At 57.0% G+C, this 23839-nt stretch overlaps 1 protein-coding gene across 1 annotated transcript in view; it reads left to right on the top strand.

The window, feature by feature from the left end:
• Positions 1-10318, top strand: part of Jakmip3 (Janus kinase and microtubule interacting protein 3) — a 65238-nt gene extending 54920 nt beyond the window's left edge. The window contains exons 21-27 of the mRNA XM_048791456.1: positions 2329-2394; positions 3094-3162; positions 3250-3327; positions 6530-6733; positions 7503-7568; positions 9301-9373; positions 9929-10318. Coding sequence (XP_048647413.1) covers positions 2329-2394; positions 3094-3162; positions 3250-3327; positions 6530-6733; positions 7503-7568; positions 9301-9351 — 534 coding nt within the window. The 3' untranslated portion in view covers positions 9352-9373; positions 9929-10318. The remainder of the gene's footprint in view (positions 1-2328; positions 2395-3093; positions 3163-3249; positions 3328-6529; positions 6734-7502; positions 7569-9300; positions 9374-9928) is intronic.
• Positions 10319-23839: the final 13521 nt, after the last annotated feature.

The raw sequence follows: 23839 nt of genomic DNA on the forward strand, positions 1-23839 counted from the left end.
ATATGTTTATCCTCCTTCTGTCCATCCATCCATGATTCATCCATTCCCTATTCACCTATTCATCTTCATCCATCTGTCATTCTATATCGATCTACCCACCATCCCCATTCATCTATTCATTCATCTATTTATCCATCATCTACCCAGCTATCCTCCATTCATCCATCCTTTACCTATTCATCCATCCATCATCCATCCACCCTCCACCCATCCACCCTCTGTTCATTAATTCATTCGTCCACCCTCCATTCATCCATCCACCATTCATTCATCCATATATCCATTTACCAGCCTCCACCCATTATCCATCTATCTATATATCAATTCACATATCAATACCTCCATATTATTAATACATGTTCTATCTGTCCCCCATCTTTCCTCCATTTATTCATCTATCCATCCATCTATCCATCCATCGATCCCTTTCATCTGTCCTTCCATCCTGCATACATTTCCCCACCCCTCAAGGCCTTGTATGGATAGGGATCCCTTCTGTCCTTACTGGCCTATCACCTGGAGAGCAGTGAGAAAAGCAGGGGGGCTGACCTGGCTGTGCCTGCCCCTCCTGAAGACCTGGTGGCTCCATCACAGCTGCAGGTGGTGAAGCTCTACCCCAGAGTCAGGGTGGCTGGGGTGTGATACACTCTGGGGTCCCACGCTAGGAACCAGTCCCCATCATGGGCCCTTGGGAGTCATATTGGGCACCCTCTGATTCACAGCTAGAGAAACTGAGGCTCCAGAAGGCGCCTGGGTCACAGAGAGGATGGACTGGCAGCATCAAGGTGACAGCTCTGCCTAGTTCTGTTTCAGGGCTCCTTCCAGTCCACAGCTGTCCACCCAAGCTCACCACTTACCATGACTATCCTGGAGCCATCACACAGCCTTGAGGTCACTCTCACAGAGCACAGGGACAGAGGAGACTGGGGACTAGAGGACAGGTGGTCAGGCTTCACACTCAGAACATCCCATGGAGAATCCAGGCAGTTCCTCTGATGAGCCAAGGGGTCATTCCTTCAGGTCTTACTCTGCAGCCATTTAAAAATTTTTTTAGTTGTTGTTAGACACAATACCTCCATTTTTATTTATTTTTATGTGGTGCTGAGGATCCAACCCAGCACCTCGCACATGCTAGGCGAGCACTCCACCGCTGAGGCCCAGCCCCAGCCCCTGTGCTGTCTTTTCAGTCAAACTGCACATGCTCCTTATGAGTCAGGACTTCACTGTGGGTCACAGTTTCCTCCTGTGGCCCCTGGAGCTGGCAGCCAGACCCTGATGCAGGTGGCAGCTGGATCTGAGAGTGCCCATATCCTCAGGGGAAAGTCCTTGGGCCCCAAAGAAAGATTGACCCTGCCGAGAAAGACCACCCAGCTGTCCCCTCTGGATTTAAGCATTCATAAAAAATGCAGGGAAAAAAAAAACAAGTATTGAAAGCATTTCACAACCATGAATATTTGATCTTCTCTAGAGGAGGGGGCATATGCGGAGCACTGACTTTAAACAAAGAAAGGGTGTACTAAAGGCCCACCCACTATCCAAGGTGCCCAGCTCGACCTTCTAGACTTTCCTCACTATGGAGATGTGGTCAAGGTCCACCCACTAACCTAGGTGCCCAGCTGATCCCCCTAGACCTTCCTCACCATGGAGATGTAGTCAAGGCCCACCTGCTAACCAGGATGCCCAGCTGATCCCCCTAGACCTTCCTCACCATGGAGATGTGGTTGAGGCCCACCTGCTAACCAGGATGCCCAGCTGATCCCCCTAGACCTTCCTCACCATGGAGATGTGGTCAAGGCCCACCTGCTAACCTAGGTGCCCAGCTGATCCCCCTAGACCTTCCTCACCATGGAGATGTGGTCAAGGCCCACCTGCTAACCTAGGTGCCCAGCTGATCCTCCTAGACCTTTGTCACCATGGAGATGTGGTCACGGCCCACCTGCTAACCAGGATGCCCAGCTGATCCCCCTAGACCTTCCTCACCATGGAGATGTGGTTGAGGCCCACCTGCTAGCCAGGGTGCCCAGCTCATCCTCCTAGACCTTCCTCACCATGGAGATGTGGTCAAGGCCTTCCTGCTTGCCAGGGTGCCCAGCTGATCCTCCTAGACCTTCCTAGTTCTGGCAGTGAGAGGATGAACCAAACAGCACCAGAGCGTATAGGGTCGAGGGCAACAGGTATCAAAGCCCGAGCAGCTATCTCAGTGAGAGCATCTCTCTGTGGCCCTGCTCCCCTGTGTCCATCTCCTCAGCCTCGCTGTGCATCAGTCACTCAGCTCCATCCGGGAAGGTGCTGCCTCTGACTTTGCCTGTGTTCTGCTTTTGGATGTAGAATCTGACCAATGAGGAGCAAGTGGTTGTCATACAAGCCAGGACGGTCCTGACCTTGGCCGAAAAGGTAAGGTGCAGAAACTGGGGGACGGCTGGGCTTCTGCCCAGGGAAAGTCCTCTGCCTGGGAAGGGGTTAGAGGGTGGCGGGGTCCCTTGAGTTCTGTGTGTCCCAGGAGACAGGCAACCCTCACACAGTGCCTGCCATGCACCTCTGCAGAGGGTAGATCATCCAGACACACCAGATGCCAGCTCTGCCTCGGTCCCCTCCCAGAGACTGGAAGCTGGGTGGAGTCTATGAGATGGACCTCCAGGACCCTTCTCTGGGCCTGTCCAGTCCATTCACTTGCTCCTGGACCCACCTCTGTCCAGACCTACCTTGGGGCTGCTGTCAGCACCCTCCTCAGGCCTCCAGCAGCAGGGGAGGGGGTGCCTAGCAAACAGGGGTTCCAGGAAAGGGCCCACCCTTCTCCACCTCTCCTGGCAGGGCTCTGCAGAGGTGTCTCTTCCTGCTGCATCCCAGATCAACATCCATCCTCTCCCAGGGGCCAGTATTCCTGGACAATAGATAGGGTGTGCAGGGGGTCTAGACCTTCTGGGTGTGCAGAGCCCATGTTGGGGCCAGCCCAGTCCTGACTCCCTTCCCTAAACCAGGCCTCCCTCCATCCTCTCCCAGGTTGTGTCCATGGATCAGGGGGAGGGGTGGCTTAGATATCTCTAAGAGTGGCCCAAGGGGACTCTGTCACCTGCTCATTCTGTTTGTGCCCAGTGGCTCCAGCGGATTGAAGAGACAGAGTCAGCACTGCAGCGGAAGATGGTGGATCTGGAGAGCGAGAAGGTGGGTGGCATCTCCCCCGCCACGTGGCCCTGTATCACATCCCAGGACTGGATGCCCGAGGCCCAGCCCTGGTTCTCCGTGTTTCAGGAGCTGTTCAGCAAACAGAAGGGCTACCTGGATGAGGAGCTGGACTACAGGAAGCAGGCCTTGGACCACGCCCACAAGGTAAGGGGGACCAGGCTGGGGGACTTGCTCACACACCCATCCCCGGCCAGAAAGGGGTCCACCTCTGCCCTTCTCCCTCAAGAGCACCAATGAGCGAGTCCTGAGGATGTTTATTGCCCTGCTAACAAGTGGTTCAACCGCCAGCAACAGCAGGGGCCCATGACCACTCCAACAGGGTGTGGAATGAGCTGATAAGATAGAACTCACTGGAACAGCACCTGTGTCAATAGGCTTTTTGTCACCATGACAAAATGCCTGAGAAACACAGCTTAGATGGGTGTGTCTTATGGCTCACCGGGTCAGCACTGCAGTCCACAGTTCCTTGACCCAGCACTGTGCACTGGTGGTGAGCAGGACTATGATGGCAGGGAGGTGTGGTGCAGCAGAGCCACTCACCTCACTGTGGCCAGGAAGCAAAGAGTGTGTGCCTGTGTGTGTGTTAGTCAGCTTTCTGTCACCCAGAAAGAACAACTTAGAGGAAGAGAAGTTTATTTTGGGCTCATGGTTTTAGCGGTTCAGTCCACAGTCATTGAACAGCATTGCCCGGGGCCTGAGGTGCAGCAGAGCACGGCAGAAGGCATGGAGGAGGAAAGCTGCTCGGTTCACGGCACTCAGGAAATAGAGAGCAAGGCAGGAGCAGGGACAAGATACAGTCCCCAAAGGCACATCCCCAGTGACTGCTTCCTCCAGCCCTGCCCTACCTGCCTAGTTCTCACTCAGTAATCCATCACATTGTTAATCCATCGAGTGGACTAACTACCAGTGAGGGCCCGACCCTGATTCAGCCTTCATCTCTGAACATGGCCTCGCTGCCCAACACTTGCTGAGCCTCGAGCTCAGCTGGCTTAGCCACTTGCCAGCAGAGAGGCCTGAGTCTGTGTCTTGGCCTCTCGTGGCAACTAAATATATTGGTTCCTGTCTCCTGGAGTCATTAGGAGAATAAAGGTCACTATGTGAAGAGCAGTCATGGTGGCCTGGTCCAGTTTGGGAATAGCAGCTGTTTCTATTGTCCCCACCAGGCCCAGGGGGCTCTTCCTGAGCTGAGGGTGGGCTTCCTGGGGTCTGGGGTACTCCCTCTGCTGGGTGAGGTCTCCCAGTCAGGGAGGAGGGTGGCCTCCTGACCTTAGAAGGCTCTCAAGTCTGTGTGCACCTCCCTTGCTCAGGGGCAGGGGGATGTAACAGAGATATCCCCAACCGAGGACCAGAAAGCTCTGGGTCCTCAGAGCTGAGTGTCTCCCTGAGGCCACACACACTGACTCACAGAAATAGGCACCTGCCCAGCAAGGCCCTGCCCTCCAGAGCAGCCTGATCGCCGCCTCACCTGGACCTTTATAAACACAGGCTTGGTGGAGAAGGCCTGAGTGCACACTGGGCAGGAGAACGTCCTGCAGCTTTCACATGGGTGGACTCGGCCTGGAAGGAAGCCTGAATCCTAAGCACTGCTGCCATCTGTGTAGCCACTGTCCTCCCGTCCTCCTGAGGGGCCAGGGAAGCCAGTGCCCTCTGCTGGGGTTTCCGCTACGGACGCCTGCTTGTCTGCAGAGGGTGTGGTCCAGTTCCACTTCGTCCCCTGTGGCCGGCATGAGCATAGGGCACCTCCAGGTTGAAAACTAGGCTGCAGGACTAAGTGATGGTGGTGACGGTGGTGGGCACGGTGGTCCTGCTGAGGGGGAGGGATGGTGGGACGGTGGTGACAGGGATGTGGTCAGCCACTTTGTGGTGCCATCCTTGTTTTTGACACTCAATGTGTGAGCATGGCTCTTTTCACTGTACGATGAGACTCTGCTGTCATATTTTGTCTGTCATTCATGAGGGCCACAAAGAACGATCAGAGTGACCTTAAGTGAGCAGTGGTCTGTGGGTCCCTGGGTTCCCCCACATCCTCTGTGGCTCTGCAGGAGGAAGACTGTGTGGGGTGCTGATTGTACAGACCTTGCTTCTGCACCTGGAGCAGGCTGTGGGGCCGTGTGGTCTTGCTGAAGTCAGAGGAGGCCTGTGGCTCGTGCACTGCACCTCCTTGTCAGCCGGGGGTGGCGATCAGTCTCCCCCAGCAGGCGTGGGCCAAGCCTCTGTGACATTGATCCCAAGGTCTCCCTCAACCATTCTTGTTCTAAAAGGCCGGGGCTCGAGGAGCGGCTGAGTGCAGAGCACTTTCCTGGCATGCTCAGCCCGGGTTGTCCCCAGCCCTGCACAAGCACATGCGCACACACAGCTGAAGCTCATCTTAAGTATATTAAGCCCCTCTGCTCTGAGAGGTGGTGATTGGTGTGAGATTGAGTGCAGGACAGCAGGGACATTTATTTTGTGGCCATCAGCAACAATACCATGCAACGTGTAATAGGCCCAGAAGGAGTTGGGGTTTTTTTTTTTTTTCATTTCCTAAAATTTTTGCTCAGCCAAGGGGATTTTCACAATCATTTGCCTGCAGAGAAGGGAACACATGTTTCTGAATGAAGAAAGGGCTATCAAAATGAGAATTCTGGTGAAAATTTGAGACTTGTTTTCCTAAAGAGCTCATCAGGTGGCTGGGGCTGTAGCTCAGTGGCAGAGCACTTGCCTCGCACACATGAGGCACTGGGTTTGATCCTCAGCACCACATAAAAATAAACAAATAAGGATATTGTGTCCATCTACATCTAAAAATATATTTTTTAAAATAAATAAATAAATAAATAAATAAAGAGCGCATCAGAACTCTCCTGAAGAGGGCGCTCTCCAGATCAAGTCCACACCTGGGATTAGGAGCTGAGTGCTGGTTGTTGGGGAAGGGGAAGGCGTCCCTGCAGGGATCCACGGAGGTCCCTCAGTCCCATACTGGAGATTTGAGAAAGGAGGGGGTGTGCCCTGCTGAGAGTCCCCACCTGTGGCAGGACCTGCTCCCTGGCCATGCTGCCCGGTGACTCCCAGCCCCACACTCTGCCTGTTGGAGTGTCATCCCTACCTGGGGTTGGGTCCTGGCTCAGACTCCACCCGTTAGCTTCTCCTCCTCTGGGTTCTTCTGCTGGACAGGAAGGTGGCCCATGGGTTCCAGATCCTCCCCGGAGACCTGTGGGCACACTGTGGCCCCTGACTGCTCAGCCCTCCTCCCCAGGCTGGCGGTGACCTGGCCTCCCTATTCTTCCTGAAAGGTGGGCTGTCCACCCCGGGGAGGGCGGGTCACATCTGGGAGAAGGTGGGGACTGACGCGCCTCCCTCCGCCCAGCACATCCTGGAGCTGGAGGCCATGCTGTTCGACGCCCTGCAGCAGGAGGCCGGGGCCAAGGTGGCCGAGCTGCTGTCGGAGGAGGAGCGCGAGAAGCTGCAGGTGGCTGTGGAGCAGTGGAAGCGCCAGGTCCTGAGTGAGCTGCGTGAGAGGGATGCGCAGATCCTGCGGGAGCGCATGGAGCTGCTGCACCTGGCCCAGCAGGTGCGCAGACAGAGGCCAGAGGCCTGGGTCCCGCCTTCCACAGGCCACCGTCTAGTGGCCACGCCCCCGGCCAAGCCCTCTAATGCCCATACCCTGCCACGGCCCTGGCCTCATCCAGCCTTCTGCCAGACTGCCTGCCCCACCACAGGAGGCCCCCACTGCGTTCCGAGACCCTGGCGGGTCCCTTCTTTCAGAGCGCTGCCTCCCAGGTGTCCACGGTGCTGTCCCTGATGGCAAAGCTGTGGTCTGGGACAGTGGCCGGCCAGTCTCACTCTAAGGGGAGGCCAGGAACCCTGGTGGCCTGTGTGGCCCTGGTGATCACCATGCTCCCCAGCTCCCATGGGAGTGCCTGGAAGGGGCTCCACGCTAAGAACACCCTGCGAGGGTGCAAAAGGTTCAGATCGCAGACCTAGGTCAGCTGCTGTGTTGGTCTCCTTGGTCTCCAGGGTGGTCAGGGTGAGGGTGGTCGCTGCAGCCCCCTCACTCCATCAGACAAGCTGTGGTCAGTGCTCAGCTGCTCCCAGGGTCCCTTCCAGGGTCCCAGGTTCTCCTTGGGATCAGCAGTTATGACCGTAGCCTCCCTTTGCTCTGCTGGAAGAGCCTTGGGAAGGACAGTGGCCTGACTCCTCACCGTCACCTTGGGTGTCTGGCTGCCTTCCTGCTCCTCCTCCTCCTTCTCCTTCCTCCTCCTCCTCCTCCTTCTTTTCCTATTTGCTCAGTTTTGCAAACACTCTGATTATTGAAGGGTTTCCTCCTCCTACCATTGCAGAGAATTAAAGAGCTAGAAGAAAGAATAGAAGCTCAGAAGAGACAGATCAAGGAGCTGGAGGAAAAGGTAACATGATCGCAGCCCTCCTCTGTGCAGCTCCAAGATCATGGATACAGAGTAGCAGGTCCCTCCCACCAGAGCCAGTGAGCGGCCTGGGCCACCCTCCTGCGCCAGGGTGGAGTGGAGCAGAAAGGGGCACCGGAGTGGGAGCTTCCAGGAGCCTGGGCGGGGAGACAGGAGCCCCCTCCAGTGAGCTGGCCTGCAGCCGCAGTGGGCATGCTTCCCCGGGCCTCGGCTTTCCCCCTGCAGCGAGGTGTGGTGGTCGAATGGCCCAGGGCCCTCCAGAAGTGCCGGGTGGTGCTCAGACACTGGACCCCCACTGACACTGGCAGACGCAGGCCGCTGTCAAGGCCCCTGTCAAGGCGGAGGCCCACCCTCGCTCTCGGGGTCGGCTTCCCTCAGGGCCCTTCTCTCTCTGCATGCAACTTGGGGGCCGGTTCAGTGGTTTCTGGGGTCAGATCTTTTCTCAGCAAATGGTACTGCTTGTCGGACAGATTTCACCAAAGTGACCAGCTCCAAGAGTGAAGTGGCCAGTGGAACCCCCATCTGTCCCTTCCAGGGGGAACAGGAGACTGTCATCTGGACAGGGCCTCCCTAAGACACACCTTGGGTGCTCCCTGCCCTCCAGGGAAGAAAGGTCCCTCCATACAGCAGCCCTCTCTCTCGCAGCCGGCCACAGTCCTTCCCACCGCCCAGCCGAGCCCTGCCGCCCCTCAGTGGCGATCACTGCCTCCTCTGAGGGGCTCTGGTGCTTCAGCTGTCCTCAGCTGGGTGCTCAGATCCACTGTGAGGAACGGGTCCTAGGGCTGCTAGGTTTCCTTCAGGGATCGGGACACTGGTAAGGTCCAGAGGGGACACAGCTCTTGGGGCACAAACCTCAATGAGGCCTAGGTCTCCCCAAACCCGTGTCAGCTCCATCATGCTCTCCCCACAGGGCGCCTGTTTGTGCTGACACCAGAGCAGCCCTAAGTGCAGGGCGTGGGTCTAGGTTCAGCTGAAGTAGCTCTTCATTGTCAGGCTTTCTCTAGAAGGGTCTGGCTTTGCCCGCAAGGTGAGGCTTCAAAACTTGGATCTATGCCGGGTGTCGTTGCATTTGATGGCTCAGAGTGGCACCATGACCCAAGTCTTGTCAGGAGATCTTGTTGGCCAGGCACCCGGAATCCGTCTGTGAGGCTGCAGCCATCACAGCCGCCTGCTTGTTCTCTTGCGTAGACCCCCAGTCCCCAGAGGCTCCCCCACCCTGTCGTGTAGGAGCCCTGGCTGTCCACACCCCTGACCCCCAAGAGGCTCACCCCGCCCTGCCATGCTGGGGATGCACTGGGTGTGGGGACCCCGCTGCACACACTTCTGACCCTCAGGTCAGACACCTTGTCCTGCCATGCTGGGGACCTGGCTGTCCACACCTCTGACCCTCAGAGGCTCACCTTGTCCTGCCATGCTGGGGACCTGGCTGTCCACACCTCTGACCCTCAGAGGCTCACCTTGTCCTGTCGTGCAGGGGAAGGGTGGGTGTGGGCCCCCATTGCACACCCAGCCCAGCTCTGGACGTTGCTGGTCCCTGAGCGCATCCTGGGGCGGCAGCACCCAGGTTCCCCACAGTGTGCCCTGAAGGTGCCAGCCCTCCCCAGCCAGCCCCCGTCTTACTGTCTGAAACCGGTCGTTTCTTGCCAGAAGCTCTACAAACTCTTTTTTCTCTCCCTCTCTCCTCTGTTTCCCCATCCTCCCTTTCCCTTTTCAGTTTTTATTTTTGTTCTTGTTTTTCTCCCTAGCTTTCATTCTCTGGTCATAGCTGGCCTTGGCCCTCTGATGTGGTGAGTACCTCACAGGCTGCATTTGGGACAAGGGTCCCGCTCTGCTTTGGAGAGACCACAGTGGCACCTGCCTGCCTGCAGTCTGAGAAGCTGGAGGGCCCCTCCAGGACTTCTGCAGCCCCTTAGAATGCCACTGTGCCCTCCAGAGCCACAAGTCCCTCCCAGGGTAAGGTCCACCAAGGGTGCAGGGCAAGCCTGCCCCAGGGTTGGAGACCCAGCTTTGGACAATAGGCAGCCTCTTCTGCAGTAGAACAGTTACTTTGTGACTTTCCTTTATCTTTCTCTGGTAGCTCCCCAGCACCAGCCTGGGTCCTGCGTCCCCTGACACATGGGCTCTCCCACAGCCACATGAACGGTAGCAGCCCACGGGCCTCTGGCTGCCTGGTCACCCCCTCCCGCCCACACCAGATGAGCAGGGACACCACATCCTGTTTTCTTGGTCTGTGGGCCCCAGGCTCCAAGGGTGCCGAGAAGGCCCTTCTTGGAGAGCAGTGGTCGCCCTCCCAGATGGCCCCTGCCCCTCTGATTCCTGTGCTCTGCATCTGTGTGTTGCAGTCCCCCTCAGAGTCGGACCACTGTCCTTCAGCGGGACCAGAGAGTGGTGGGTGCTGGCAGCGAGACAGGACATTGCATCTCATCCCTGAAGACCCAAGAGGGTTGATCTCTGCACAGCTGTCCTGTGGAGGACGAGGGGGAAGGGACACTAAGTGGAGGCCACTGTCTGCTTGGGATGAGCCAGGATTAGAACTAGTTTTGCTGACTGGGGCTTCTCTGGGAGAGGCCTGGCCTTGGCTGCTGGGCCCTGGGGTCCCTCCTCTCAGACAGCAGTCCCCATCCTGGTCACGAGGATGTGTGACATTCCCTGCCAAGCAGGGGTAAGCCCGCTCCTGCACGGGAGCAAGCCCTGGGCCACCCTCCTCTGGTTCCTGTGGTAATTGCCAGTGTTCTTGGAGGAAGATCTTCAGAAACAACACAGGCCTGTCCTCAGGAGAGGGTGAAGCCCCTGGTTTCAGTGGTGACCTCATTCAGGGAGGGTTCATCGGGGACAACCCTAGGAGGCTCCCGGGCACCTCAGGTGCACACAACGCCAATGCTGTGACCCTTGCGGAGGTCCTGAGCACTTGCAGAGGACAATCCCACACCTGCCCTTGTTCTGTTTCATTGCCATCTCCGTGGGGACAGATGAGGGCTGTGGCCACTGCTGAACCTCCTCACCCCACCCCAAGACATGAAGGCGGAAGCCCCTGAACTGCTGGCCAGGAGCATAGTGGCCCACCAGAGCGGGATGGAGAGTGTGGGGAGCCCAGAAAGGACCCTGCCTCAAGGAAAGCACACAGAAAAACAGCCGAGGACTGTCGCCCAGACACCCAGCCCAGAGAGCCCTCTGCAGGGAGGGCCTGAAGGCTACCATCCCCACAGGAGCCAAGGCTGCCCCGTCCAAAGCATCTGCATGCCAGGAGCAGGCCCAGGGGAGGAGACAGCAGCACCTGGCTTTCTACGGACCTCAGAGAGGAGCCCGGAGTCCAGGGCCTGCAGGTGAGGTGGACAGCTGTCCTCTGGGAGGGCCTCCTTCCTGCCCTGTTTGGTGGTCCCAGTGTGGGTCAATGTGCCCGCTGCTTCTACTCTTCAAAATGTGAATTGGGTCTCCCTCTGCCAGGGGAGCCGGGTGTCTCCACCTCTGCCTGCACATGCGCAGACCCCCCTCCTCTCCTCATGCCCACGCACACCCCAGCCCCCTGCCAGTGCCCTTTGGGGACCCACCCGAGCCGTCATGTCTGCCAGGGTAGGCTCCAGCCCCACCCACTGCCCCCAGAACCTTTATAAAAGGAAGCTTCCCGCCTTGTCTTGGGGAGCAAGCTGTGCTGGTGGCCCTGCCCCCACGCCCAGTGCGGCCTTGACGGCCCCTGGGGCACTGAGGGGCTCAGCTGACCTCAGGCGCCTCCTCCAATGCCTCCAGACAGGAAGCAGTGCCCTGGGACGTGGAGCAGCGCAGCCGCCAGCTCTGGGCTGCCGAGGCAGCTGCCACTCAATGAAGCTGCACCGAGTAGGTGGCGCACCCTGCCACTGAGGGCTCCTCTGCCAGCCCTGGTCAGTGGGCAGCACAGCCAGTTCAGCTCCTCCTGCCAGGCCCCTGTGGGAAGAAGCTGGCTGGGAGACTCCTGAGCCTTTATCCCTGACCAGTTACCCCTGGCTACCTCCAGGCCACCGAAGGGGCTAGGCTGAGAGTGTCGTCTCCAGCTGTGGCTCTGCGTGACACCGACCCCAGGCCTGGTGGGGAGCTCCTCTCTAGCCCCCACTGGCTGGGGCCGGGGTTCCTGTGGAGAGTGGAGGGAGATGTGCTGGTGGGGTGGGTAGGTGCACAGTGGCAGGCAGAACCCCGACACACGTCCCCATGTGGTAGACTAGTCTCTTCCCAGCCGGCCCGTCAAAGTGCTCTCTCCTTCGCGTACCTCCCTCCGTCGTCCCTGGCCCTGGCCTCAGCACCTGTGGCTGTGTCGGTCAGCTCTGTCAGGCTCTGCAGCTGCAGCAGGACCAGGGTGGGCAGGTTTCTGGCGGAGCTTCTCTTTACAAGCAGGGTTTCCTAGTGGGGGTATTTGGAGTCCTGCCACGTGGTCTGGGGGAGGTGAGCAGGTTCTTGGGTGGCAGAGGCAGGCCACCCTGTGAGCCTGTCGGTGAGGGTCCACCTCCCCACCCATCCCCATCTGAGGGCCATGGGCTCCTCTCCAGGACAGGCAGCTCTGCGGGGGAGAGGCGGGTGTGAAATGGCAGGAGGAGAGTAACACCCATCTGTCCAGAGGGGCTGGTGGGTGATGCTCCCTAGTCTTCCACGGTACATTCTGGCCATTTCTTGTGTTGGCCCCGGGTGCAGGGCAGTGTGTGGTCCTTGCATCCCACAGCATTCACAGGCCCTAGCCAGGACACTCACCTGGAAGTTTGTTCTAGAAGGCAGCAGGACACGGCCTGGCCCAGCCCTTCTGGACATGCCACTGGGAGCCACATGAGGGCGCTCGAGCCAACCAACTTGCTGGACTTCTCACCAGGGCCACCTTCAGAACCCCCAAAGCCAGCCTACCATGCAGGGTGTGCTCAGCAGCACACTGCTAGCTCAAATTGCACCCCTGGCCTCTCAGGTTTCCTGCAGGCAGGGCTGGGCCCCTTCACAGGTGCCCTCACCCATCTCCAGGACCTGGGCATTGATTGACAGCTTCTGTGCTCAGAGCCAGGACCTGGACCCAGAGGTGACTTGGACCATCTGCTCCCAGCATGCTCATGTTGGGGTGGTCAGGGTGGAGGGGGCACACGGTTGTCAGGGAGGGACAGTGGAGGTCATGGACACAGAGAGGTAGGTAGATGGACGACTCTCAGCTCAGGGACTGTCACACTCCCAGCAGCCTTGGGGCCAGGGTTGGATGCTGCAGAGGTTTGTTGATTTCCTAAGCACTATTCTTGAACCTGAGGCACCAGAGTGTCCCCTGGCCCCAAGTGGGGAGGGCAGGGCTGGGCTGTGACATGGCCAGAAGGGCAGCTGGTTTGCCCAGCAGGCTGCTCTATCCTGGGCTCCCTCTCAGGACATTCAGGTGGCCAGGTTCCAGCCTGAGCGGGGGATGTCAGGAAGAGCAGTCTCCATGCATTACACAGGAGTGTTCTGCTCTGTTATCCTGGCTCCCAGCCCAGGACCCCAACCCCGCCAGCCAGAGAAGGCACCTCTCAGGTCACAGCAAACACAGCACAGGAAGCTTCTGTCCTTTCCAGTGAAGAAGTTCCTTTCACCTCAAGTAGCTGTGGAAAAACTCCTTATTTTGGAATAGTTGTAGGTGCCGAGTTGCAGACTAGAGCTCAGAGCTCCTGTAGATGCTTCGCCCAGCTCTCCTGAGCTGGTTCCATGCAAAGCAATCATAAGGCCTTCCAGAGAGCCGGTCGGCGGGCTGGACCAGGTCTGCCCGTCCCCTACTGCAGCCCCCCTTCCTCCTGCAGGGTCCACGCCACGCTCAGGCCACTGTCTCTTACTTTTCCTCCCCATTTCTACCTGGGCTCTTGCTAAGAACAGGCCGTGTGGGGGAGGTTCCTCAACCTGGTTTGCCGGACACTTCCTCTTCCTCATGATTTGCACGAGGTCGGTGATGACCCTCAGTCCATCACGGGGTCAGGGCTGAGGTCAAGACGTTTTATCATTAGTGACATTATCCTTCATTCCTTCATTAAGAGGGAGCCTACTGGGTCCCCTACCTAATAGGTGGCCTAGGTAATCATACACCTAGTAGGGGAGATACACCAAGGCCGTGCAAATACCCTTTCGTAAACTCGCGCGCTCCGACTCAGCACCCAGAGCAGAACTCCTGCAGTGAGGACCCCTGCTGGGCTGTCTGGGCTGCCAACCCTGCTCCTCCTGTCTCATTGAAGAAAAGCTGTCCCTCTGCCTGTTCTCTTCTTTATTCAGTTCCTGATGTCTGCGTGGCAATTCATTTATGTTGTAGGTTACAAAGCCCCTGAGAGTTCCTTTGATTGGCACCTGTGTCCTCAACCCACCTCTTCCTTACCTGAGCACCTCCTGCCAGTGTCCCTGCTGCAGGCGTGGAACCCACCCCTCCCAGGGAGCACTGTCCATTCTGCTGGGGGAGAGTGTTTAGAAACAGGACCTCTAGAGCTGGGTGTGCTCTTTCTGCTGGGGACACCGTTTCTCCGGGATAGAGCTTGAAACACGTTACAGTAACCTAGGCATCCACGTGTCTGTCTGTCTGTCCTCCATTTACTGTCGTCCCTCATCTCTCCAACCATCACGTGTTTTACCCGTCTCCATCCACCTGTCTGTATCTATCGATCCATCTGCAATCACCTGTGTCTGTCCATCGCTACTGTGAGTAGCGAGTGCACGATGCCCGGCTCTGGGCCACTCAGACAGAACCCACCCCACTCTCCCCTGTCTAACTTCTTTCTTGGTGGAGGTGGCACGTGCTCCCACCCACACAGTGCCTGCTTGGTCCTTCATTCCCAGCACTTCATTCCCACCCCAGGCAAAGTCGTGCCAGCGTTGCGAACCGTGCCTGTCAGGGGCCAGTTCCATGGGTAGGGTGGGGTGGAGTGGATGTGTGGCTGTGTCCCTGGTCTCAGTCTCCGGCAGAGACTGGAGACTAGCCAGGTCAGTCCCCACCCTCAGGAAGTCACGCTATCTGCTGGTGGCCGAGCCAGTGTCCTTTGTTGTCCTTGCAAGGTGATTTACTGCTGACTGACACACGGCAAGCTTCAGCGTGTGCTGTGTGGTGCTGGCCCTGGGTCTTGACCGCGCCCAGCACTCGGACTGCCACAATCAGGGCATGGACGGGCCAGTCCTCCAGACACTTCCTGCCACCCCTTGCCACCAAACCCTGCCCCTCTCCAGGCAGCCTGGGCCTGTTTTCCTCCCCTCCAGCCTTGCCGTTTCTGACTCGCATAAATGGAACCTCATGGTGCGTGGCCTCTGTGCGCCTATCAAAGCCCTCTTGGGTTGCTCTGAGCAGCCAGGGACCAGCCCTATGTCCTTTCACCCCTGTGTGGCGTTATAGCGCATGGAGGCCTGTCCAGTCTCTACCTGGAGGTCACCTGGGGGCTTCCAGCTTGGCTCAGTGTGACTAGAACTGCTGTGAGCATTTGTGTGCAGGTTTTAATGTGAATGTGAGTTTTGGCTTTTGGTGTTGGTTTGGAGGATTGAACCCAGGGATACTCTACCACTGAGCAATGCCCCAGACCTTTTTATTCTGACGCAGGGGCTTGCTGAGTTGTGTAGGCTGGTCTCACACTTGCACCCCACCTGCTAGGACCACAGGTGTGCACCACACATGGATGGATTGTTTCTCTTAGGTAAGGTCCTAGGACTGGATTGGGTGGCTGCATCCCACAGTAAGCACAATCTTAGTTTATAGGAAACTGGTTGCTGCACAACCTCATCGACCCTTCAAACGGTCGCCTTTCTGTTTGTTCTTTGTCTGTTCTAATAGGGCAGTGGCAGCCTCTGATTTGGTTTTAATTTCTATTGTTCCTGTGACTGATGATGCTGAGTGATTTTCTTTGGTGAAATATCTGTTCGAATCTTTTGCCCACTTTTGGACTGAGCCCTATGGAGCCTGAGTCTCTATACATCCCCAGCCCATGCATTAATCAGATGGACAGTTTAAACATATTCCTCCCAGGGGTTCTTTGGTCTTTTTGTTCCCTTAGAGTGTTTTATGAGCGGCAGAAGTACTTAATTTTGAAGAAGACTGATTTATCACCTTCCCTAATGGCTTTTGGGAAATCCCTGCCTTACTTGAATGTGGCTTCCTTCTCCTGGGCCTCCTTCTCGAATGTGTGGCTTTGTCTTACATGTGAAACAACTGTGATCCTCTTGAGCTGATTTTGCATATGGAGCACAGTGCAGGTTGAAGTTCATGTCTCATGGGGTGGCTGATCCTCCGTGTCCTTGTCCCCCACCCTCACTGTAAAGAATTCTCCCTCTTGAATGAGCCTCTCTGCTTGGCTGGACAGAGCCCCTGCTCTGTGGTCAGCACGTCCTGGAGCATGTGTCCATGTTGCCACACACTGGGAAGCACAGGAGTGAGACAGTGGCCACTGCTGCGTCCATGCTGGCCAGCCAGACTGGTCCACTGGGTCCTGGGGGCTGGGAAGGCTCTCCAGGGACGGTGCCTGTTCCAGCTGAGAGTCTGGAGCTCACGATGTTGGAAATTAACTGTCAGGGAACTTAAATTTACAGCGCCTGGCGGAGCCGGTGCCTGAATGCCAATGAGCAGCCCTGCCCCTCTGGGCTTGTTGTGGACGGCTGACAGGCCCTGCCCCTTCTGGGCTTGTCGTGGACGGCTGACAGGGCACAGGCCCCAGTGGGCCAGGAGCGATGGCTGCTTGGTCAGTGTGGAAGCGCAGGGATCAGCTGCTGCTGCTCAGAATGTACCCGTGATTCATGAGCATTGTGTGCGTGTGGGAGAAGAGCCTTCATGTAAAAAGACTAGCATTTTCTCCATCATAACCATAGAAAATTCTTATTGAATTCTTAGGTATTGTTAAAAAAAAAAGGAACGTAAGTGGGCTGCTTAGGAAAGGTCCCCCACATGTGGACTGTCCATCTGCCAAGCTGCTGCACTTAGGAAGAACTGTTCTCTGGGCCCTCCTGGGAACACCCAGGCCAGCCTGGGTCTCTTGGCAGCAGGGACAGGGACTCTTCTAGGGTGGGGAGCAGGGTGCGGAGATCCCAGCTGCCATCCCTGTGAGTGATGCCCTAACCGTCCACCTCAGGGGATGCCTGTGGTCAGGGCAGCTTTGTCAGCCTGGACAGAGCCCCTGCTCTGTGGTCAGCACGTCCTGGAGCACGCCAGACATGGACATGGGTCTGTTCTGGCCAGACATGGGAGCGTCGAGGAGCTGAGCCTGAGGGCAGCTGAGGCAGGTGGCCGGTGACAGCCTATGCAGTCAGCCCGCAGGCAGCTTGGTGGGCTGGCTGCACTTGCCACTCAGAAGCAGTGGCCAGCCCCTGCCCCCGTCCCTCACCACAGGAGCTCCCTCAGTTGACCCTCCTGCTGGTGCCTGCCACAGGCTTGCTGTAGTCCGTGACAGCCACTGGGTGGGCTACTCTTCTGTGTCTGTGGCTGTGTGGGTTCAGCCCAGGCCCTCCCCAGAGCATTGCAGCTGACACGTGGTTCTTAAATCTTTGCTGAAGAGGTGTCTTTTGGGTGTGTTTGTTTGCACTCCGTGTGCTGAGATTCACCCAGGGACAGCAGTAGACGTGACTTCATTGGGACGTTACCTCTCTGCTGTTTCACCTTCTGGCCATTCCCGCCTCTGAGAGTGGCGCTCCTTGGACGTCCTTGTGAAGGCGCCCCTCCTGGAGCTGCAGGCACACGGAGGCCCAACTTGAGGGGCTGCCCAGCTCGGCTTCAGGCTTTCATTTTTGCCCTTTGTTCAGATCCTTGTGTTTTCACCACACGGTAAAGAGGATTCCCAAATGTCACTGGGCCGTTTGCACAAAGCCTCAGATAGAAGTTGAATAACTGGCTGGAATCCGAAGGCGCACCCCGCTTCCCACGGCTCTGTGGTCTGGTTCCCTCCTTTCAGCTGGGAGCTTCCAGCCTGCAGGCCAGCTGTCTGCTGTCCACAATGTGCACATCTTGATCTGGGCATTAATGGACCCTTTCATTATGCAGCCATGAGGCCATTAATAAGTCACGTCACTCTTAGAGAGCCAGTGTCAGGAAAGGGAGCTGGGCACCCCCTCCCAGGACTGCACGCAGCTGCCTGTGACCCAGATAGGAAAGGAAGCCGGGAGCTGACGGCGTCGGGCAGTGGGTGTGTGCATGCGCTTGTGCCTTGGGGTGTGCGTGGGGTGGGGGCCAGCTCTTGGGATTGGTCATGTGCGTGTGCATACACACACGTCTGTGCATATGGCTGTGTGTGTGAGCACCACCATACTTTAGGTGCTTGTGTGTGGTCAGGCAGAGGCCTAGGAGGCTGGGCAATGGAGTCCATCTCCACTTGAGCTCTCCTGACTAGCCAGCAGGTCCTGTCCCCACATCAGAGCCAGCCAGCTCCTCTCTCCAGGACAGTAGCGCTGAGCTGGTTTCTAACACCCTCGGGCCTGAGGTGCCCACCCTGGCCAGGGCACTCTGGGATAATGCAGGCTTGACAGGTCCCAGTGCTTAGGTGGCTGGCGACAGGATCACAGGCAGAGTTGGTGAAGGCACCAGCCTTGACCCATCCCTGTACCATGAACAAAGCCCAGAAGCCTCTGTCCTGCCACCATGCTGGAATGACCCCTCTCCTTCCCCGGGCATGACCCTCACTCTAGTAATCCTCCCATGAGTCAGTGAAGAGGCTCCTGTGCAGGAACAGCGCAGTGCCCCCCTGCCCACAGCTGAGTGGCCATGAGCAAGCGGGTGGCAGAGGGGACTGTGGTACAGGGGCCGTGTTTTTCTGTGCCTATGTCCCTGCCCTCAGAGGCCAGGCACATGCATAGGCACACCCCAAGGAATGGCCCATTTCCATGCACTGCCAGTGTGGACTGAGCCCCATCGGTGGTCTGGGCCCTCAGATCAGGACTCACAGCTCAGAGCAGCCTGGCTGCCTCCCTCTGCCACAGTCAGAAGCCATCTGTGAACAAACAGGCTGCAAGAGGCTCTCAGCCACCTCTCAGCCAAGCAGAGGGAGGCAGCTGACAGCCAGGGCCCTCCTGGGCAGTGTGGCCAGAGCCACAGCCATGCCATGCTGCAGGCACACCCTCCCATAACCAGCACAGGTGGGGCAGAGGTACACAGCATGCCCTCTCTGGGAGACGCTGGACTAGCCCTCAAGCAAGGGCAGCTCCAGTGTGCCTAGCACCCTCCGTCCAGCCTGGGGTCCCGCTCCCTCTCTGCCCCCCCTGCCGGGCTGCCTCCTGTCTCTTCTCTCCCCTCCTCTTCTCCTCACCTGACAGACACCTCAGCTGCAGCCCCCTCTGCTGCAGCACGTCACTCTGTCTTAGTTGGGTCAGTCCCAGGGTGACCTGCTCAGGAAGACTCAGGCCTACTGGCTCCTGGCTCCCTGGATCTTCCAAAATAGAGGCCACCAGAGGGCAACTTTGGGCAGAAGGAGAGGACCCTCCACTTCCAGGCAGTGGCCCAGCCTTCTCCTCACATCACGTCTCATCTGCCAACATTCACGGGGAGCAGCTGGCCGGGGGGCTGGGCCTGGGGAGGTGGGTTCCCTTGCTTCCCACTCAAGATCGTCACTTGGAGTTACGTGCTCTGTAGAAGTGTCCACTCTTTATTATTTACTGTTAGACAGCTGTCAAACCGGAAGAGGGAGGCCCAGGGCCCAGCATGGCGGTGTTCGTCCCTGGGGTAGAAGGGCCATCCCAGCATCTGGGCCACATGGGGCTCTCCTCCATGAGAGCTGGGCGAGGGTGACCTCAGGGACGAGGCTGGCAGGCAGGGGTTGGATGACAGCGCTGGCACCCATCCCATCCCAGGGTTGAGGGAGACCCCACAGAGCCAGGTAGGGGAGGATCAGCTCCAGCTGCTGGGGTTGTCAAGGGTCTCGTGTGGCCGTGGTTGTGTATGGTTTGGAGATGTCTGCTGAGGGCTCCCCGAGCCAGCGAGCGTGTGAAGAAGGCTGTCGGCCCCTCCTCTAGCACCCTACCAGCTGGCAGTGTGCACGTGTGTGGTGGTGGTTTGGGGGTGCCGGGACAATGTTTGGGGCAGAGGAGGAGCCCCCAGCAGGCTCACCCGCCAGGAGCCCTGCATTCGTACATCTCTGGAAGCCCTGGGTGAGGCTGTGGGTCCCGAGCTCTAGATGGCATCACCGCCTGCAGCTGGCTCTGAACCAAGCTGCCTCTTTGGGCCCCAGAAGGTGCTTGTCTCGCAGCCAGCAGCTTGGTGTTTTCCATCGGCTGAGACCCCGTGGAAATCCCCAGTGCAAACACAGATGGCGGGGGCCTGCTCCGCAGCTCTGTGTTGACATAAACCAGAACGCTGCTTCCCGGCCCATCTGCACCGCTCCACTCTGCACACACCGATGGCACTGCTTCTGCCACTTTCAGAGGTGGGTGTGTTGGGCCTGTTGGCTGGGCCCCGCCACCAGCCCAGGATGCGATACAGTCAGACACCTGCTGCCCTCGTCCCTGCCACACTTGTTTTCTATCACACTTGGTGATGAGCTCACCCCAGAGCCTCGTCCATCCTCACTGCAGCCTGGGTTAGAACTGCATGAGATTCACGCCTCAAGGGAGGGCAGCCCTGTGGCTCCTGCTCACCCTGACGTAACTCGTCACACTACACAGGGACGCGCCGGTCCCCGCTTCTGGTCCAAGGCACCAGCACATGCCACATGCCCCTCCACAGCCTTGAGGCTCCTCTTGTGTCCCCTCACCTCTACACTCAGTTCCTGCCCCTCTTCCCTGCAGACTGGGGCTGCAGAATTGGGGGCTTTTCTGGGGCTGCTCAGATGGGCACTCTCCACCCACCGTAGTGCCAGGCCTCTGAAGGAGAGCAGGGTTTGTGAGTCACGTCACTTCCACAGTCTGGGCAGGCCCAGCCTTTATCACTCGGATGCTTCAGATGCCAGCCCAGGGCCACCTGGCAGACGGGCCTTTCTGTGGACAGCATTCAGGCCCCCTGTCCACAAGGACACTCATAAGCAAGGAATTTGGGGGGCTGACCATGCACTGGGCCAGAACCCATGTGGGGTCCGAAGGAGTCCTGAAGGCCACTAAGACCCAGGTCAGAAACGCGAGATGGTCTCACTCCTGCTCTCCTGTGTGGCTCCAATCTGGCTGAGATCCTGCCTGGCTGTGTGAGGGAGTGACTGGGGATGGGGTGAGGGGGAGGGAGGATGTCACATCCCCAGAGAGGACAGGACTGGAGAACGCAGGGCAGAGGGGCTTAGGGAGCCTGGATACCTGGAGACGGCGCCATGTCTGTGCGTGGAGCGTGTGAGTTGTGTGGTGTGATGCAGTGTGGGCAAGGCAGGAAGCCACCTGCTCTGGACACAGTGGCAGTGAATGGAGAATGGTGGACAGTGGGGCACAATGGGCTCTGGGAGCTGTCCAGTGACACAGGTGCCCATGCCCTGTCTCATCCCTGCAATCTGGGGAGTGACTTTTTAGGAAATGCATACTGTTTTAGAACTCTGCATACTATTTTTGACAAGATTTCTCTTCCATGTTTGCCTGCATGTAGCTCACAGCCTGGGAAGGTGATCATGTGATTCAGAGGGGCAGCCACGTGGTGAGAGGCGGTGCCGGTGGCCAGGACCTGGCTCCAGTCAGCCTGCAGGGGTCACCCTGGGTGCTCTCTTTGTCTCTTGGGGCTTCAACTTTTCTTGAGGCTGGCTGGAAATTCCAAGAAAAGGTGATTGGGTGCCAGCCTGTCTAGAAGTGAGCCTAGTTACCTGCACAGAGAGCAGCATGTGATTTTAATTGCAGTGATTTCCAGCTCAGTGGGAGGGTGTGGCAATCAGTGTGATGTGACCACCTTTGTTTTCATCCTAGGTGAGGAAGATAGGTTGAAAAAACAAAAATAACCTCCCGACCACCCTGAATCAGAAACTGCAGATCCTACTGCCTGTGGCCTCAGGTGGGGCGCCTTACCCCACCATGTGGCCACCTGCCGTTTTGCTTCTAACAGCAACTCTTTTAGAACCTGTTCAAAGTGTTTAAAACCACGAAGGTGATAAGGAGTCAGAACCTGGCAGAGGCCCCCTTTCTAAGTGATGAGAAGCAAGAAACGGGTGGAAATGCAGGTGGCTCTCCTGGCCACAAGACCCCTGCTGCAGGCGGCTTCCTGAAGAGCGCAGCCTCGGGTGTGAGCACGTGATACTCTGGGAGAGCTGTCAGCCGCTCCTGGCTGGAGGCTCCCGCTTGACACCACAGCTGTGCTGTCCCTACAGCCAGCACCCCTGGGCACCTCACAGTCCACGGGCAGGGCCAGGCTGATCAGAGCCTCCACCCTGGTGCTCCTCCTGCACGCCCCACCCAGTGCTGCCCCAGCATGCCTCAGACACATTAACTGAGAAGACACTCATGTCCACTCTTTCAGAGAGAAGACAGCGTGTTGATGAAGGCAGCTTTAAGTGGTTTCCGGTCCTGCTCTGATCCCATCCACAGCCCAGAAGTGCAGCATGTGGACGAGCTGACTCTCTGGTCGGAGGCAGTCCTGTTGCCATCCCATCCATGGCAGTCCAAGGTCGCCATCTCTAGTGCTGAGAGAAGAGCTGTGTGTGAGGTTACGTCATGTGCTCACTCCACCAGAAATGGCGCTGGGATGTGAGCCCTTTGAGCACCTAGAGGTTGATGCCCAGGAGTGAGGTACGCAGTCAGGTGTGCAGGCAACATGCAGCATTGCATTAAAATTCTTTTAAAAGCCACTAGCTGGAGGGAGGAATGGCCGTGTGGTCTGAAAGCGTTAGGTTGGTTCTGTGTTGATGTTAGAAGACGTCTTCCTCTCTGGTGCCGATGGCAGAGTGCTGGAGGACCGGCCTGGTTCCCTAAGTGGAAACCAGGCAGAGCTTATCGGAGCAGACAGATCTGCTTTTTTTGGTGGGTGCAGAATTTCTGCTGAAAAAAACAATGTTAACTACACTCGTCCAAAAGGACTCATCCTTTCTGTTGTCATTCAAGTCATAGCTCCTGACTCACTTGGCCAAGGTGCTGGCCCAGTTGGGTGCCTCCCTAGGTGAGCCTGATGTCAGGGATTGTCTCCAGTCCGGGATCTCATTCATCCCTCCATGCATGGTTTGGTCTCATTTTAAAGACTGCACCCTCTTGGCACATTTATTGTACTCAGAACTGAATGGCAAACAATAGCCTGTATTAATAAAAGCTGCCACAGAGCCATGGATGAGCGTGGGGTTAGGTCTGGAGGATTCCACAATGCAGGCTTCTACAAATAGGTCACTCCACTTGCCTCCCCAGCCTGGCCTCCTCTGCAGGAGGAGCTCCTGGGGCTGGTCCCAGTGTGTACCTGCAAGAGAACACCAGCCGACTAGGATCTGCAGATGTACTCTCAGACTTGCCCAAATTCAAATCCCTCTGGATTGATGAGATCATCATGATTTGCATGTTGGGTATAGGTCTGAAGGCTTTGTAAACCCTCCCACCAACCCGGATGCTCTAAATCACAGTTCTGTAATTTTTTTTAAAGGCTAACTATAGAGGAAGGAAATGCATGTAAATATGTACAAATGCTTATGAAGTTGTTATTGTTTATATGTAAAAGTATGTACATAGGAAAGGAAAATGGCTGCTGAATGTCTTAAATAACACCCATGTACCAAACTGCAGCGGCACCCTGCCACACCCTAAAAGCACACACTAGGACTGTCAATCCTCTCTTTAGATACCATTATTCTTCCCATTCATATGTCATAGGCACTTTCTCTTCATCTGATTACAAAATCAGAACTGGGCTTTTGCCAAAAAAAAAAAAAAAGGAAAATATTAGCATTTGTCCCTGATTCTGCTGGGCCGATGAGCGTCTGTTCAAGTGTTTTAAAGTAAGGTGCACATTTTCTAAATCCCACATTGTACCTTCTATTCCAAACAGTGGGCTGGACTGAACTTCCTTGAGCATTTGGGCTCTTCCTGGTAGCTCCTCAAACAGGAGAGATCTGCATAAGTGCACTGCCTGAGGAGGCAGGAGGAGAGATCATGAAATGCTGGCAGGATTGCTGACCATGTCACCGAGACAGGGACATCCACATCATAGTCCATTAGCAGTTATCAACCCAGCGCGCTGTGTGCACAGCAGAGTGATGCAAGTGTCTGGTTTACCTAAAATGGAAATTCATGTAGGCTGCAGATTCCCTGGTGGAGGCCCCTGTGGTGTTGGCCTTGCGCCCACGGTCTAGGCTCCAGTGGCTGAAGGCCTTGGGCTGTGTCTCAAGGCCTTTGCCCTTGCAGAATCTGTAGCCTTCAGGAAACCTGAGTGCCTTATGCAGCTTGTAAACACGGACTGGGAGTTGGGGTGGGGATGC

This window comes from Marmota marmota, unplaced genomic scaffold (genome assembly GCF_001458135.2).
Source record: "Marmota marmota marmota unplaced genomic scaffold, marMar, whole genome shotgun sequence".
In the NCBI taxonomy this organism is placed as follows: Eukaryota; Metazoa; Chordata; class Mammalia; order Rodentia; family Sciuridae; genus Marmota; species Marmota marmota.